Source organism: Lepidochelys olivacea (assembly GCF_965140295.1).
Source record: "Lepidochelys olivacea isolate rLepOli2 genome assembly, chromosome: 24".
NCBI lineage: Eukaryota > Metazoa > Chordata > Testudines > Cheloniidae > Lepidochelys > Lepidochelys olivacea.
Genome location: NC_140434.1, coordinates 1,111,809 through 1,125,856, shown reverse-complemented (window position 1 = coordinate 1,125,856; position 14,048 = coordinate 1,111,809). Strand labels below are relative to the sequence as shown.

The 14,048-nt window shown below is 54.2% G+C and overlaps 1 protein-coding gene across 3 annotated transcripts in view; it reads right to left on the bottom strand.

The window, feature by feature from the left end:
* Positions 1 to 2,304: 2,304 nt before the first annotated feature.
* The window catches only part of ADAR (adenosine deaminase RNA specific), a 31,474-nt gene continuing 19,730 nt past the window's right edge, over positions 2,305 to 14,048 (bottom strand). For all 3 annotated transcript variants that reach the window (XM_084614032.1, XM_084614034.1, XM_084614033.1), the window contains exons 5-15: positions 13,525 to 13,666; positions 13,152 to 13,369; positions 12,767 to 12,923; positions 11,444 to 11,615; positions 10,686 to 10,779; positions 8,034 to 8,162; positions 7,442 to 7,575; positions 6,432 to 6,614; positions 5,719 to 5,831; positions 4,949 to 5,076; positions 2,305 to 4,465 (exon numbers count right to left, since the gene is read on the bottom strand). In XM_084614032.1, the coding sequence (XP_084470158.1) occupies positions 4,225 to 4,465; positions 4,949 to 5,076; positions 5,719 to 5,831; positions 6,432 to 6,614; positions 7,442 to 7,575; positions 8,034 to 8,162; positions 10,686 to 10,779; positions 11,444 to 11,615; positions 12,767 to 12,923; positions 13,152 to 13,369; positions 13,525 to 13,666 (1,711 nt within the window). In that variant the 3' untranslated portion in view covers positions 2,305 to 4,224. The remainder of the gene's footprint in view (positions 4,466 to 4,948; positions 5,077 to 5,718; positions 5,832 to 6,431; positions 6,615 to 7,441; positions 7,576 to 8,033; positions 8,163 to 10,685; positions 10,780 to 11,443; positions 11,616 to 12,766; positions 12,924 to 13,151; positions 13,370 to 13,524; positions 13,667 to 14,048) is intronic.

Here is a 14,048-nt window from a genome sequence, read left to right as displayed (position 1 = left end):
CCACGGAGCAGATGGACAGGCTGAGCACGTCATGCTGCTGCAAGTCTTGCTCTGTAAACAATCGCAGCCAGGAATTTCTCAGCTTTTCCCCCAGCAGGCACAAAGGGTCCCGGCCTGCTCCCGAACTTCTGACTGCTGTTAGATTGCCACTTACACTCCACCCAGCTTTGCCCCCCGGGGGAAGCGGGAGTAGATTTTAGTGATATTTCAAATCAAAAGATGTTTGAGTACGAAGCGGCCACGACAGAAGAGCCCCCGCGGGCCGGAGAATGCCGTCCTGGCTGCTCAGCTGCCCACGGAGCGCTCAGGATCACTGTCCCACCTGCCGGACATCTTCCCCGGGCTCTGCTGCAGAGCGGCTCAGGGACAAGCCCTCTCCCCGCTTTGCATGGTGGCAGAATCCAAAGTCCTGGAGACCAGTCAGAGCAGAGCTCTGCAATGCCAGGCTAGCGTTCGGGAGCGGGATGGCTCAGAGAGGGAATCCAGCCCAACCTTGCATGCAGCACCTTGGCCCATGCCTGGAGAGAAAAGGCAGCAGCCCTGGGTAGCCCAGTGGGATGCTGCCTCCATGTGCCCTAGGCTGTTTCAGTCAGACTGGATGCAGGAAGACAGCTCCCGTTCTCTGCCTACTTCCACCCCTTCGCTTTCAACAGTGGCTCAGTCACGCTCTTGGGTTCTGCTTCTAACTCCCCCCTCCCAGACACAGGAGGGAGCAGTACCAGGCCTGTACTCACTGGGTGCGTAACAGGGTCCCTTTATGGCGGGCAGGGTGAGCTCTGCTCGGGCACTGGCTGGCTGCTTTGAAGGAGTCTCTTTAGCCCCTTTCAGCCGTTGGTTTATTTTTTGCATCATGTTTTCACCGAGTCATTGACAAGTCCCCCTTTGCTTAGCTTTGAAGGCACCCGGTTTCCCAGTGGTTACAGTGGGACCCTGTGCAGCCACGAGGCGTAACCCTACCCTGGAGCAATAGCCAGGGGCCCTGCAGGCGCCTTCTGCTCCAGCTGGCTGCAGCCAGGAGCTCCAGGCCTTGGCAGAGTTTTGCTGTTCTCCTCAGTTTTCAAAATGGCCTAAGCGCCCATCACTGGCACTATACCTCGCAGGCCTGGTCCCCAGCGCCGTCTACTGCTCCGATCGAAGCGAGAGCCAGCGGTGCTCCAGGAAGGGGCTGTAATAAAATGTAATAAAACTGCTCTTGGGCAGGACAGTCTCTGTCTGAAATAAGCTTGAGCTCAAATGTAACAGCAGCAGCCTGTGCTATGGGGCCCGCGCTGGGCAGATGCTGCCCTCCCAGCGCTCCCACGGCCCTCCCAGCCTCTCTCCAGTCGCCCTGTTAACCAGGAAGGTAAGTCACAGCCACGGCACTTTGTGGATACGTCCTTTGAGTGGAGCACATTAGCAGCACACCTGGACTTTGAACCCACAGGGCTGCGACTCACATGGTCAGAGCTGTCTGGTCAAGGGAGCTCCTTCAAGTCTAGCTGGGGGGCTGCCTGACAAGGCTCCATGCCCCCAGGGCCCTGGGCTTGCCCACTCTGGCACTGCTCGGGAGCTAGAGAATTACTCCCCTCCTCACCGGGAGGGGGAAGCCCAACTCCTCAGCCAATCCCCAAGGCAGCCAGGCAAGTTTAGGGACAGATTGTTAATGTGGAGGATGATTAGCCACTGGAACCAACTACCAAGGGGAGTGGTGGAGTCGATCTGCTGAGGGCTTCAGATCCAGCTTGACATGTGTTAGCCAGACACAAGTCACTGGGCGCAATACGGGAGCACTGGGGTGAAATTGCCTGGCCTGTGTCACCCAGGAGGTCAGACTGGATGATCTGATGGTCCCTTCTGGCCTTTAAATCTATGCATCGCCAACTGTCTCTCCTTTGAGGCGGCGGCAGGGGGGTGGTGGTGGGGGTTATTCCCTTGCTTCAGCACAGCTGGAGCTACGCAGGTAAGTGCCCAGGGATGGACAGAAGGGTGCCCCTCGCTCCAGGGATGGCAGAGCAAGCCGGGGCCAGGGACAGCATCACTTCAGAATTCACTCGAGAGCTTTGAGGGGGGAGAGATTTAACCTGCCCCTGCAGAGCTGCTGCTCAGCACAGACCACCCCCGTCCGGGGGCAGAGCCCCACCTGGTTAGGAAATCAGTGCGGGACATGGTTCAGCCGTCAGCACTTTGTCCAGCTGACGATCAAATAACTCCATCGTTTCTCTTCTGAGCGACTCCATCTCCATGCTCACTGCCATTTAAATTAACACCAGCTTTGGCCCCACTTTCCATCTCCCAGGAATTAAAACCACCCACAGAATGGAGCTGTCTAACAATACAGATTTTTTTTTAATTTTTATGCGGAATGTTAGGACTTAAAATCATCGATATCGAGGGGCCCTTAAAAGCAGACTTACAAAAATTAAAATAAAATAAAAAGGAGGGTTACAGTTCTCCCATGAATAAATGTACATTTGTGTCTACTCAGCTCTCCAGAACCAGTGTGACAAGAGAAGGAATCTAACATTACAGAAAAGAAAGGGGAGTGTGGGTAGGACAAGTATGCAGGAGACAGTCCCCAAATGATGCACAACAGGAATTGCTCTGACCCACTGACAGTGCAACTAATTACAAATAAAATAAATGGGGGCAGGGTGGAGATAGCACAAGGAGATGCCAGAACAACGGAGTAAGAACAGGTCTGGGTCTCTTCAATTACTTCAGAGGGGCAGGCTGCCCCCTGTCCTCGCCCCCAGCCTCCCGCACTGCAACGTACACCCCACGCAGCACCTGACCGTTCAATTCCGGAGCAATCAATTCGCCCCTTCTCCCAGGGCCAGGCTAAATCAGACTAGCTTCTGACAAAGCCCAGGCCAACTCAGGTCAAACGCAGCCGACATCTGGATCAAACTGATCGCATGACCCGGGGCCTTGGATTCTAGGTCTAGCAGGGCAGGCAGGCTGGATGGGACTGGGTCCATTAGCCAGGAGGCCTGTGCTTCTTCCAAGAAGGAAGAAGAAATTTGCTGGCCCTGCTAGCGCAGCACCAGCCCCATGACCCCCATCCCCCAGGGCTGCCAGGACACTGCCCTGCAGAGAGGGCAGGCTGGAGCACAGCCACCATTCAGCGTTCCCAACACAGACAGAACCTGCCTTAGATCCCATCACCCAAGACAGTGGCTTAGATTCCTGCAAACAAAGAGGAGAGGCTGGCTGGGCCCGAGGCCTGTAGACAAGACACAATTCATGACCGTTTGGTTTGAAAGCAAAGATGCCAGGCTCTAAAAGATCCCTGGGCCCGTTTCGATGCCGAACCAGCCATGGGCTAGTCATGAAACTGGTTTGAAGGGACGTTTGGGGAAAGGAGGAAAAGCTCCACTTCACTGACGTGAGTCTTAAAGTGGTGCCACCCTGCCTGGCAAGACTGGGACACCCAACCCACGGGTGAGACTCGCCCCATCTCGCAGGGGGAACTGTCAGGCAGGGTTTTAGAATGGCCCGTCTCAGCGGGACTCCAGAAACCAAGACCCAACCCTCATAATCAACAGGGTATGTCAGGCGAGGCTACTACACCCAACCCAGGAACACTCCTGCTAACTATGGAGATCTAGATCAGGTAGTACACGCAATCTGCCACTAGCCCTGAGCCACACATGGCTCGTGCTATGCCCTACAGGCAGATCCCAGAATTAAATAGCAGCTGCAAGAGATTGCCTTGTCTTCAAATCGATTTGTGCCCACCTGGCAGGATTGCTGGGAAGGAAAAGTCCCGGGGAGTTTTGCCAATAGCTGCAGGAGTCATCTTGCAAATCAGAGGGAAGTGTTCTGGGAGAGGATAAGACGCTGGGAAGTACACACATACCATTTAAAATGATCCAATTGAGACAATGCATCTGACAAGTGAAAAGCTGAGTTCCCCCAACGGCTGTGATGAAGGGACACAGGGGAGCGGGCTCGCCTGTGGTTTCATTTAAATGCGTGGACAGTGTGGATTCTCTTGTACAAACACACTCACACACATGCTCGCATCTCCTCACCACCATGTGCTGAGTGTTCACCCACGTCAAAAGAATGCAATATGAACGCAGGAGTCCCTCCTAGCAGAATCAAGATGTGCTGCCAGGATGACCCAAAAGGAAGAGAGACCCAGGGGAATCCACAATCCTAGTCAACATTCCTGGCTCCAGTTAAAAAAACAAAAAAAGAAAACAAAAGGAACACACAGACACACACACAGAGGGCAACTCATTACGCATCGGAGAGAGAGAAGTTCTCCTCTTCCTGGGGTTTGCAGATCCAGCTCCCATAGCTCATCTCCTCCAGTGCCCTGAAGAAGTGCTGCTTGGCTCCCTGGTAGGCCGAGGCTGCCTCCTTGGCATCTGAGTACAGCGCGGCGCTCTGCAGGTCTTTGCGGTCAGCCTTGGCACAGAGCTGCTGGAACAGGGTGAACATGCTCCTCTTGGACACGCGGGACACCTCCAGCTTTGGTCTGGAAAGGAGAAGAACACGAACAGAATGAGAACCCCAGAGAATGGAGGTGGGCCATGGGGGCAAACAGCAGCTAGGGATGTAGGACGTGGTCCTGCAATTGGATCCACGTGGGCAGAGCCCAGTGCTTGGACAGAGTCTCATGGCAGGATCAGGGCTGTAAACCGAACCTGTGGGCAACAACGAGCAAAGCGATGCAGCAACCAGGATCTCAAGGTGCTACACACACAGCAGCTACGCCTTGAAGCCCGCTGGAGGCCTCACTGGCAGGACTGCTCCATGCGTGGGAGCGATTGGAGCAGTGTGCCCAGCGAGTGAGAACAGCGGGCGGATATTCTGTTCTGATTGACGTGAATCCCCGTTTTAGCTGGGGTTGGGGCTCCAGTCCCCCAAGTCCTCCCACACACCAGGGCACACAGCATGACAGCACGGAACCGCCCCTTCACAAGCTCCCCTAATGCCAGCTTCAAAGCTCTTTGCTCACCCGTCTACTTTGCCTTTTGTGCCATCCAGGACTTCCACCTCGCTTTCGTCGGCAAGACACCAGTTCACGCTCGACTCCTTGGTCTTGCCCGTCTGCCTGGCGGAGTCGTACACGCTAACTCTCCCCACCTAGATGGCCAGAAGGAGACAAGAGGGTTGGCTCAGCAGAGTGGGGCACATGCATGCAGCTGGGAGGGGTGTGTGGTTCTCAGAACTGGTAGACAGGTAATGCAGCTGTGGCCCCCACTAGCGACCGGCCAGCTGGAGTGCCCAGCAATTGCTTTGCATTCTAGCTTGCCCCACCAGCAAAGCATTTATTATGTTTCTTAATCTCAGCTACGCCACGCACACCCAATTCAAAGACCGCCCCGCGACAGCCCCTGGAGAGAGACGGCTCACTGGGGCTCTGGTTAGATCTGGCATGCATGGAATCTGGAGAGTTTCCTGAGTCTTGCCCAGGCACCATCGTATGCACAAAGGGCTCATTAACCACTCACACCTGGCCAGATGTGGCAGTGGGCTGAAAGACAGGGAAGCACAGAACCAGCCACTACGATTTCTCTGTCCTGAACCCAGTCTCTGGTCCGACAAATACCAGAAAGAACTTAAACTTTCCTGCTACAGCTGGAAGGTGGCAGGGTCACTGAGCATGAACCTTCCGGCAGGAAGTCTACCGAGCCCCACTAATACAGAATGCACCAGTGCAGATGGTTGGACCCTTGTGCTGAGAGGAGAGAATGGAAACGTTAAGACCTGCCAAGCCTACAGTACCTCAGGATGTTTAACATGATACGGAGCCTGGAGACCTGCTTCAAATGTGCTCCCATCTCTCGACATGCGGCAGCAGATTGCACGTGTCAGGTGACCCTGGCTGTATAGGTAACCTGGGAAAAGACACATGCAGGCATTAGGAAACAGAGCAGCTGCATTGTTAATGGGCAGGCAGAAATCTAAGAAGATGCACCGCTCAGCTCAGAAAGCCGGAAGCCGATAAGGATCAGGAAAGCAATTTTCCTATCACTAGACACTTCCTTGGTCATTAACGCGTGCAGCAAGGAGGGGGGAGTGTTGACCTGGTAATGTGGCAGGGGAGTTTCACTGGGGATGGGAGACCTGAGAGCCTGTAACCTGAGCCAGGAGGGGGATGCCACATTCCCTGGTCAACACTCCCGCCACGCTGCGTCACAACACGTGAAGGGTTCAGTTTTACAGATTGCAAGATCTGTGGCCATAAAACATTTACAGGCAACTTCGATCTCCCCCTTGTCCGCACACATCCAAACCAAGAGCCTAAAATCCACAAGGTCCCATGCGTTTCCTAATGGTGCAGCTCTGCTGGAATCAACATTTTAGCCTTCGGTTCCCATGCCCCCTGGTGAATTTCTTTTCCATTACTGTAGTAAGGAGGTTACTGGCACTTAGCATACACAGCCCAGGTGAGAGCACAGTGCGCTCAGCGCTGGAAGGGGCTCAGAGTTTCATACCGAGCGTGACGGAGCTGAGGTACACTGGCTGCATAAAATGTGACAGCAATGCCCCTTGCAGGCCCAGCACATTCCAGCGCAGGATTTTGTCACTGCAGGACATGGTGCGCAGCCTCTCCCCATGCTGGATCCCATCCCACGTAGGCACAATGTCACTCGACTCCACGGGAATGGTGCCTTCCCCTGTGGGAGAGGAAAGGAAAGGGAAATTGCAAAGAGCCAGCCAGCCCACTCTGCTACAAAACCCCCTTCCACAGAGGGTACACGCCAGGCCAGCACGCTCCACGAGCTCCCTGAAGTGAGCACGCACACCTCCGAGATGGCATGGCCCCAATGCAGATCGAGGACAACATGCTCCTGCACCCAGTGCCCTGCGTCCAGGTCCCGCTGCGCAAGCTCTCGCGTGAAGCCAAGGGAGAGAGGCAAGTTTTCACACGGCTGAAGCCCAATTAGCTTGCGCTTGAGAAGGAGGTCAGTGCCACATAAGCATCGGTGCTGGATTCAGACAAAAGCTGGAAGGTGGAGTGTGACTTTCCACCTACACAACCGCTTACCCGTCCCCTTCACCCATTCTCTAACCCTCTCTGCCTTTGCTCACTTGAGCCTAAGGCAATAACAAGCACAGAGGGGAGAAAGGCCTGCAGGACATCACCTCTCCAGTGCCTAACCTTGCAGGTGCTCAGACTCACAGGAATACACGCTAGCCCCCTCCCCATGCCAGCTCCACTCTCCCACCTCCTGCAGCTCTCTGTCGGACACAGGGGAGTGGAGGGTCCTTTCCTAGAGAGGTAGCTGTGAAACTCCTAGCCTTTGGCCCCAGGGCTCTGATTCTCCAATCACATTACCATGTGGAAGAGCTTAATGGAGCTAAGCCCCCATCTGGCCAGGAGTTACTGGCAGGGAGCACTTCCTGCTGCTGATCCTCAGGGTGACTGGAAGATACAGACGCCAGCATTCTCGGCACTGCAGCATGCTCGGAGCAAGGGCTCTTGAGGTTTTGCAAGACTCACCATTCTCCACCTTGGTGCGCAGTTTACCCTGCTTGGGATTCTCAAAGAGAGGCTGATGCTGGCTTTCCCCCACTGTGCTTGCCTGGTCACTGCAGGATTTATCGAAGAGGGCCCCATCTCCACAAGGCGCCGTGCTAGAAACACACCAACAGCCCCTGCTGAGTTAGCGTAAACCCAAAGGACACGGAAATAACGCGGGCTATGCCGGACTCCTACGCTGGCACGGAACAACAGTTACTGCACCAGGAGAGTTTGTTATCAAGGTTTGCTCAAGTCACTCCCACTCCAGGCTTGCCTAAACATGCAGATTTATCTTTACTTCCCTAGCTCCCGGGGGCATGGGAGGAGAAATACATTAAAGATTTAAAGCCCTTTAAACGCTATAGAGGAGTGAGGTATCATCAGTATCATCCAGCACTCTCAGAAAGGCATTGCAACTCCTGCTATCCAGCCCCCAAACCTATTGGTACATGGGGATTGGGAAGGTCAGGGGAGAGCCTGGGGCTCATGCCCATTAGAGGACACAGATCAGCTGGGGTAGAGTAATGGGGCAGCCTCAGTAAAGGTTAGCAACACTGCATGCCGCACAGACCTGACGTAGAGGTGAAAGGTCACGTCATCTTTTATTTTGAGCCTGTTTTCTCCTGCTGACTCAAATATGCTCTGTTCTGTGGAGGAGGGATCGGCGGGATTGTACTTCATCAGCTCACTGTAGAGAAACCTGGAAACAAACACAATGGGTCAGAAGACGGCCTTGTTCCACCCCAACGCCCACACGTGACCAGGACAGGCAGTGCCCCAACTGCAGTCTCTGATGAAGGTGGAAAAGAGCTTCCGTGAAACACATGATGTGGTTCGCTGTGTCTGTCGGTTTGGGAGCATGAGGGCGGGACACCCAGGAGAGGTGTGTCACGGAGTCCCTGGGCGATGCTCTGGAACTGCTCCCCATGAAGCCAGTCAGGACTCTGGGGCAGTCGCCTTTCTGTGAGCAGCCTGTCTTCAGGACACACAGCTCACACCTTCCTGGGTCTGACCTCGGAGCCTTCAGCATCCTCTGCCCCTCCGTGCGCTTCCCCCAGCGAGTCCGCTCAGGCGGGGCTCCTGGGGAAGCCAGAGGGTCCTGCACCCCAACTTCGCAATCAGACGTGACTCTCAGCCAGCCAGTAAAACAGAAGGTTTATTAGACGACAGGAACATGGTCTAAAACAGAGCTTGCAGGTGCAGAGAACGGGACCCCTCAGCTGGGCCCATTTTGGGAGGCAGTGAGCCAGACAACCACGTCTGCACTTCACTCCATGTCCCAGCCAGCCCCAAACTGAAAAACCCCCTCCAGCCCCTCCTCCTCTGGGCTTTGTTCCTTTCCCGGGCCAGGTGGTCACCTGATTCCTTTGTTCTCCAACCCTTCAGCTCTCACCTTGCAGGGGGGGAAGGGCCCAGGCCATCAGTTGCCAGGAAACAGGGTGTTGGCCATTCTCTGTGTCCAGACTCCTGCACACACCTGCCCTCTAGGGCTCTGCAATGATCATACACCCTTACTCCACCCCCTAGATACTTAAGAACTGCCTAGGGGAAACTGAGGCACCCCCACACTATTCAGAGGAAACATTAAGAACAGTCCCACTTCGTCACAAGGTGACTCTGCGGAGAGTACTCTGGAGCCTGGGAGTGGATACCTGCATTGGCAGCCCCCGCCCAGAAGCCAAGGGCCGAAGAGGTAACAGATCAAAATCCCCCCAGGTCAGTGGAGAGGGATACTTGTAGGAGAATGTGGGGCGCTTACCCGGTTGCGGCTTGCGTGTACTCATCCTGCGGGGAAGGCAACGCCAAGCTGCCAACCTAGCAGCTTTCATCAGCGCGAAGCTCACTGAAGCCGACACCGTCCCAGCGAGGGCTGAGCGCTGGCTGTGTCATTAGCACAGCCACAGGAATGGGCTGCAATCCCCGGTTCTTTTATTGCTACTTTTGTCCAAGCGCAGGGGAAACCTTGAGGTTTCTTACACTCTGCCAAGCACTAATGAAAACTGCAGCTCCAGCACAGTCTGCGTCGAGACCTCCCAACTTTGTACGGTAAAAGGCAAAGTTCAGCTTGAACCACGTCCCCCGCTCCCACCTTGAATGGCGCGTGCCGTACCAGAGCAGGCAGAACAGCCGGCCCACCACAGCCCCAGGGATTAATGGGAAGGACAAGGCCGCAGATCACAAGCCCACGGTTGCGCTAACTCACTGATCTGCTGGGGACCTGCTCCCCTCGTCCCCGGGGTGGAGGAACACACCAAGTGTAGTGACAAGCACAGACAGAGGTGCAGGCTATCAGTGAGGGGCTGGCATTGTTCTGAATGGCTGGATGGGGTACGGATAGGGACCGGAATTAGCCCAGATTCTCTCTCTCGCTGTTTAAAAGGTGCAATGCTAAATGCATGAGGGAGGAGAGAGCAATCGGGGTTGTGGGACTTAGCCTGGAAAGCCTTGCCCAGCAGCCTGGGCTGGGTTTGTTACCCCCTATGGCAAGATCGCACCGATAAGGTTGGATGGAGCAATTAGAACTGGAAGAGCCTAAGTGTGGGGGTTGGATCTGAAGAGACACTCTGACTCAGAAGACAGTGCTCCATCTATAGAGCCCTGAGCGGATCTGTGGATATAAATCTGTATCCGCGGAACTGCAGGGCTCTCCTGGGAACCTCAGTGGCAAAAGGAGCAGAATGTGGGACCACTGTTGCCAGGAGTCAGCGCCCCACGCCGGCAGCTCCTCTGGCATGGCTGTACCGGATATAAATATATAAATTTGTATCTGCGCAAGGCTCTATCCATCTTGGGCGGAGCAGCGCTGTGCTTGGATTGAGAGGGTGCATGGTACCATGGGGCGTGCAGCTTCTGCATTGCTCTCCTTTGTACTGCACGAGTGTGGCTGCAATCTGAACCCTCCTAGGGATGGTAAGTACCACCTGGGGGTCCTGACAAATTGCCAACATGGCAGTAATGTGGGCAACAGTCATGCATGACCCTTCCTTGTAAGACACAGCGTCGCTGTGCTTCACAGCCAGATAGATAAACAGCGAGTGTTGGAAACCACAGCTCCTATGCACCACAGCACTCTCTGCAGACACTGACACTGGTTGTGCTCCTGGAGAGGGGTTTGCCAGCTAGGCAGAGGTCCCAGGACAATACGGGCAGCTAGGTGTTCCCTTTCATGCCTTTCTCCCAAGACTCCCTCCAAACAGAGAACAAAGATTCCCCCATCCCTCACCTCACGAAGCCTCGTCGGGAAATGATTTCTGCATGGCAGTCATTCACAGTCTCTCCCTTCAGGCTCAGCTCCTCCCCCTTCACGCAGCGATTACCTAGAGGGCGAGGGAGGGAAGAGTCTCACAATGCCAACGCATGGGCTCCTCTGAAAAGGCAGTGTTTTATCTCACCAAATCTTACTGCTCTGGGCTCCTGAGCAGCATGGCCCCAGTTACCGGGGATCATTATCCTGGCCAAGTCAGTTAGAAATGAACAGGACAGAATTCCACTCCACACAGAAATCGCTTGCCTCTTTTTATGAGCAGCACAAATCTAGATCTACCCAGCTTGATGCCAGGGTCCCTTCAAACCTGGAGGCCTCATTTGCCCATCCTCTGAGAAGCAAAGCAGTGCCAACCACCTAAGGAGAGGGGGATATTTGAATCTAAAGCTGAGGTAAGCCGTAGGACCTTGTGCTGTTTGACACCAGCAGCGAAAATCCAGGCTCTGATGCACAGGCTAGCGTGTAGCAGTCCAAGCAAAGATTATGAGCGATATAACTGAAGGCACGTTCGCTTTGTTTTCTCCTTTTGTAACTAGATTACTGGTGACAACGTGTGAACCCTGGGAACGTTCTTTAACCCCGTGGGATGTTGAGTGGGGACTGTATCACACTCTCCCTGAAGGAGCCCACAGGATTGGCCAGTGCCTACTTCTAGTAAGAAATGTATCTAGCTAGGGAGTCTGAGTTCAATGCATGCTGGAAGTAGTGGCTCATACCTGTGCCAATGCTGACCACAACTCCCAGGCCCTCTTCTCCTCGCCTCATGATGATTGCAGCCAGGATCTTCCGTCCGAGCAGGCTGTGCTGGATGCGAGCAGTGAGGGCGTTGAAGCGCTGGTGGCTTAACATAGCTATCTGATCATGCAGGGTACTGCCGCTCACAGGGAGCTGGAAGGGGGACACAACACCAGCATTGCTAAGAGATTCACAGGCGGGTCATTCCTTTACGTAAACAAAGGATCAAGAAGGAAGCCGATAGGAAACACAGCTGTTCAGTGGGAGGGTAGAATCCAGAGCACACAAATGCCAAGGGAAAGAGCAGGCGAGTATATAGAGGTGAGTTTAAGAGCAGGCGAGTATATAGAGGTGAGTTTAAGAGCAGGCGAGTATATAGAGGTGAGTTTGCCATGGGCTGGAACAGCACAAAAGGCCAATGCAATTTTGGGCTACAAATGCAAAGAGTACCACGGCGTGGAGGGGACACCTCCTTAGAGAACTCTGCTGTACACATGCTCCAAATCTCACGCTCAGCTCTGAGCCCAACATCAGTGGATAGTCTTGCTTCCTGACAGCAAGATGGACTGGGGTGAGGAACAGTCTCCCCAGGGAAGGAATGGAAACCCCATCACTGAGAACGTTTAAAACTGAACAGCAAGGAACAATTCTGCCCCAGCTCCCCAGGGCTTAGCTCGTAGGACTTTGTCTGTCACAAGCACCTAAGGAATTCTTTCTCTGGGTGCTTGTGGGGAGAGTTTATGGTGCGCACCTGGCTGCCTTCTCTGGCACTGCTCTGGATCCCCTTTTACTAGGCAAGATCTCATCTGCCAGGATCAGCTCTGCAGCAGGGAACACACATCTTAGGAGACTGCAGAGCTCAAAGCAGGACTCAGAACGGCACAGAACTGGGACAGCAATTCTGCCAGAATTAGAGCTTTGTTCACAACTGATGTGCTGTTTCGGAGCTGCTGTGCAATATCTGAAGGTGCCACAAGGCGGTGTAAGAATGATTGAACTTGGAAAGCGGAATCACACTGTGTGCTTACTCTTACCCACGGGACCATGCTTCAGCTGCTCATGGATCAGAGTTTGGGGTTAGCTCAGTCCAGTACCAGATGCTGGCAGGAGGCAGGCTCAGAGTATGTGCGTGTCCTACCAGGAGCAGCTCTAGCACAGGCCAGGAAAGGATGAGAAAGCCAGCCACAAGGATAACAGACCCAGCTTGGCTCTACCGTTACAAGTCACTGATCAGCACAGCGCTCCCACCAGACTGAACAGCAGGATGACAAATGACACCCTAGCTCTGAGGAGAGAGAAATTACCTCTGTGATGCTCAGTCCTTCGGTGCGCTCAGCCTTCTCCGTTTCCCCAATCAGGACTCTGAGCGCTGCGTCGGCCGCTTCCTGCTTGCCTTGCTTTTTGTTGTGTGCAGTCACAGCTGGGAACCAACGACCTCCAACCTTGGCTTGGTAGACAAACCTACAGAGGTAGCAGCAGCATGTCACTGGGAGAGCAATGTTTAAAAACCAAGTGGTTTTTATTTGTACCTGCCAACTGTAAGGAGGCAGAATGAAGCTCTGACAGTAGCTAGCTCTGTTACCAGCTTGCAGCTTCCCCAGGAATTTGCTATGCTAGGCAGGAGTCTGTGCCTACTTCAGGACAGCACAGACAGTGCCAGTTTTGTCATGGACATTCACAGCAACTTACTTCGGATCGTGAGGAGGTCCCGTCTGATCGATCATTTTGAACTCTGCTGCAAACCCATTGGAACGGGCATATTCCAGCAGGCCACTGACGGGATTGGCATTGAGGTATTTGATCAGCTCCCCAATGCCCTTGGCTGTTGCTGCTTTTGACTCATCTGGATTCAGGGGCTGAGCAACAGGCGGATCCAGGGACGGCTCGCTTGGGACCTCTACGGAAGGCTAAAGAAGAGTTAGACAAGAGGAGCCAGATAAATATTTAGGAGTACGTACTACGGCAGGGTAACTGCACACAGCCAGCCTTGGCTACTGCCGGCTGACCCATCCGGGGTAAAATCCTACTGGAAGAAGGAGTAAAGGTGCAAGGGTCTCTCTACCTGTTCTGGGAAGAACTGCCCCCCAGCCTCCCCGCGGAGGATCTTCACAGCAACCTCAGCTGCCATCTGCTTTGCTCCCTTCTTGCTGTTGGCTATCACCACGGGGAAAGTCTGCTCACCCACCTTCACGCAGTATTTGAACCTGACAGGATGTTACACCATGAGAAGAATGTTAAACCCAGAGGCTTCAGTCTGTTCTTTGCACCAACTCCCAGTTCAAGTCGGGCTAAAGATGCACGAGGAACATTTCCAAGTTATCAGCAGTTTAAGAGCATCAGGATGACTGGATGCTCCAAAACACGGGCATGGCTCTGCCACGCACGGTATTCAGAACTGGCCCCTGAGCTCTGAGCCTGTCCTTGGGTTGGAGGCACTCAGCCTCCCAGGAGGAAGGCATTCCTTGACCTCTTTCTGGGGTGCACAGGACCTCGAGGGAGCTAGGTCCAGTTGTCCTGGAGCAAGATGAGCACTCAGATAACACAATGAAGTGTATGGGAACCTGGACAGATGGGGCAACCTGGCTG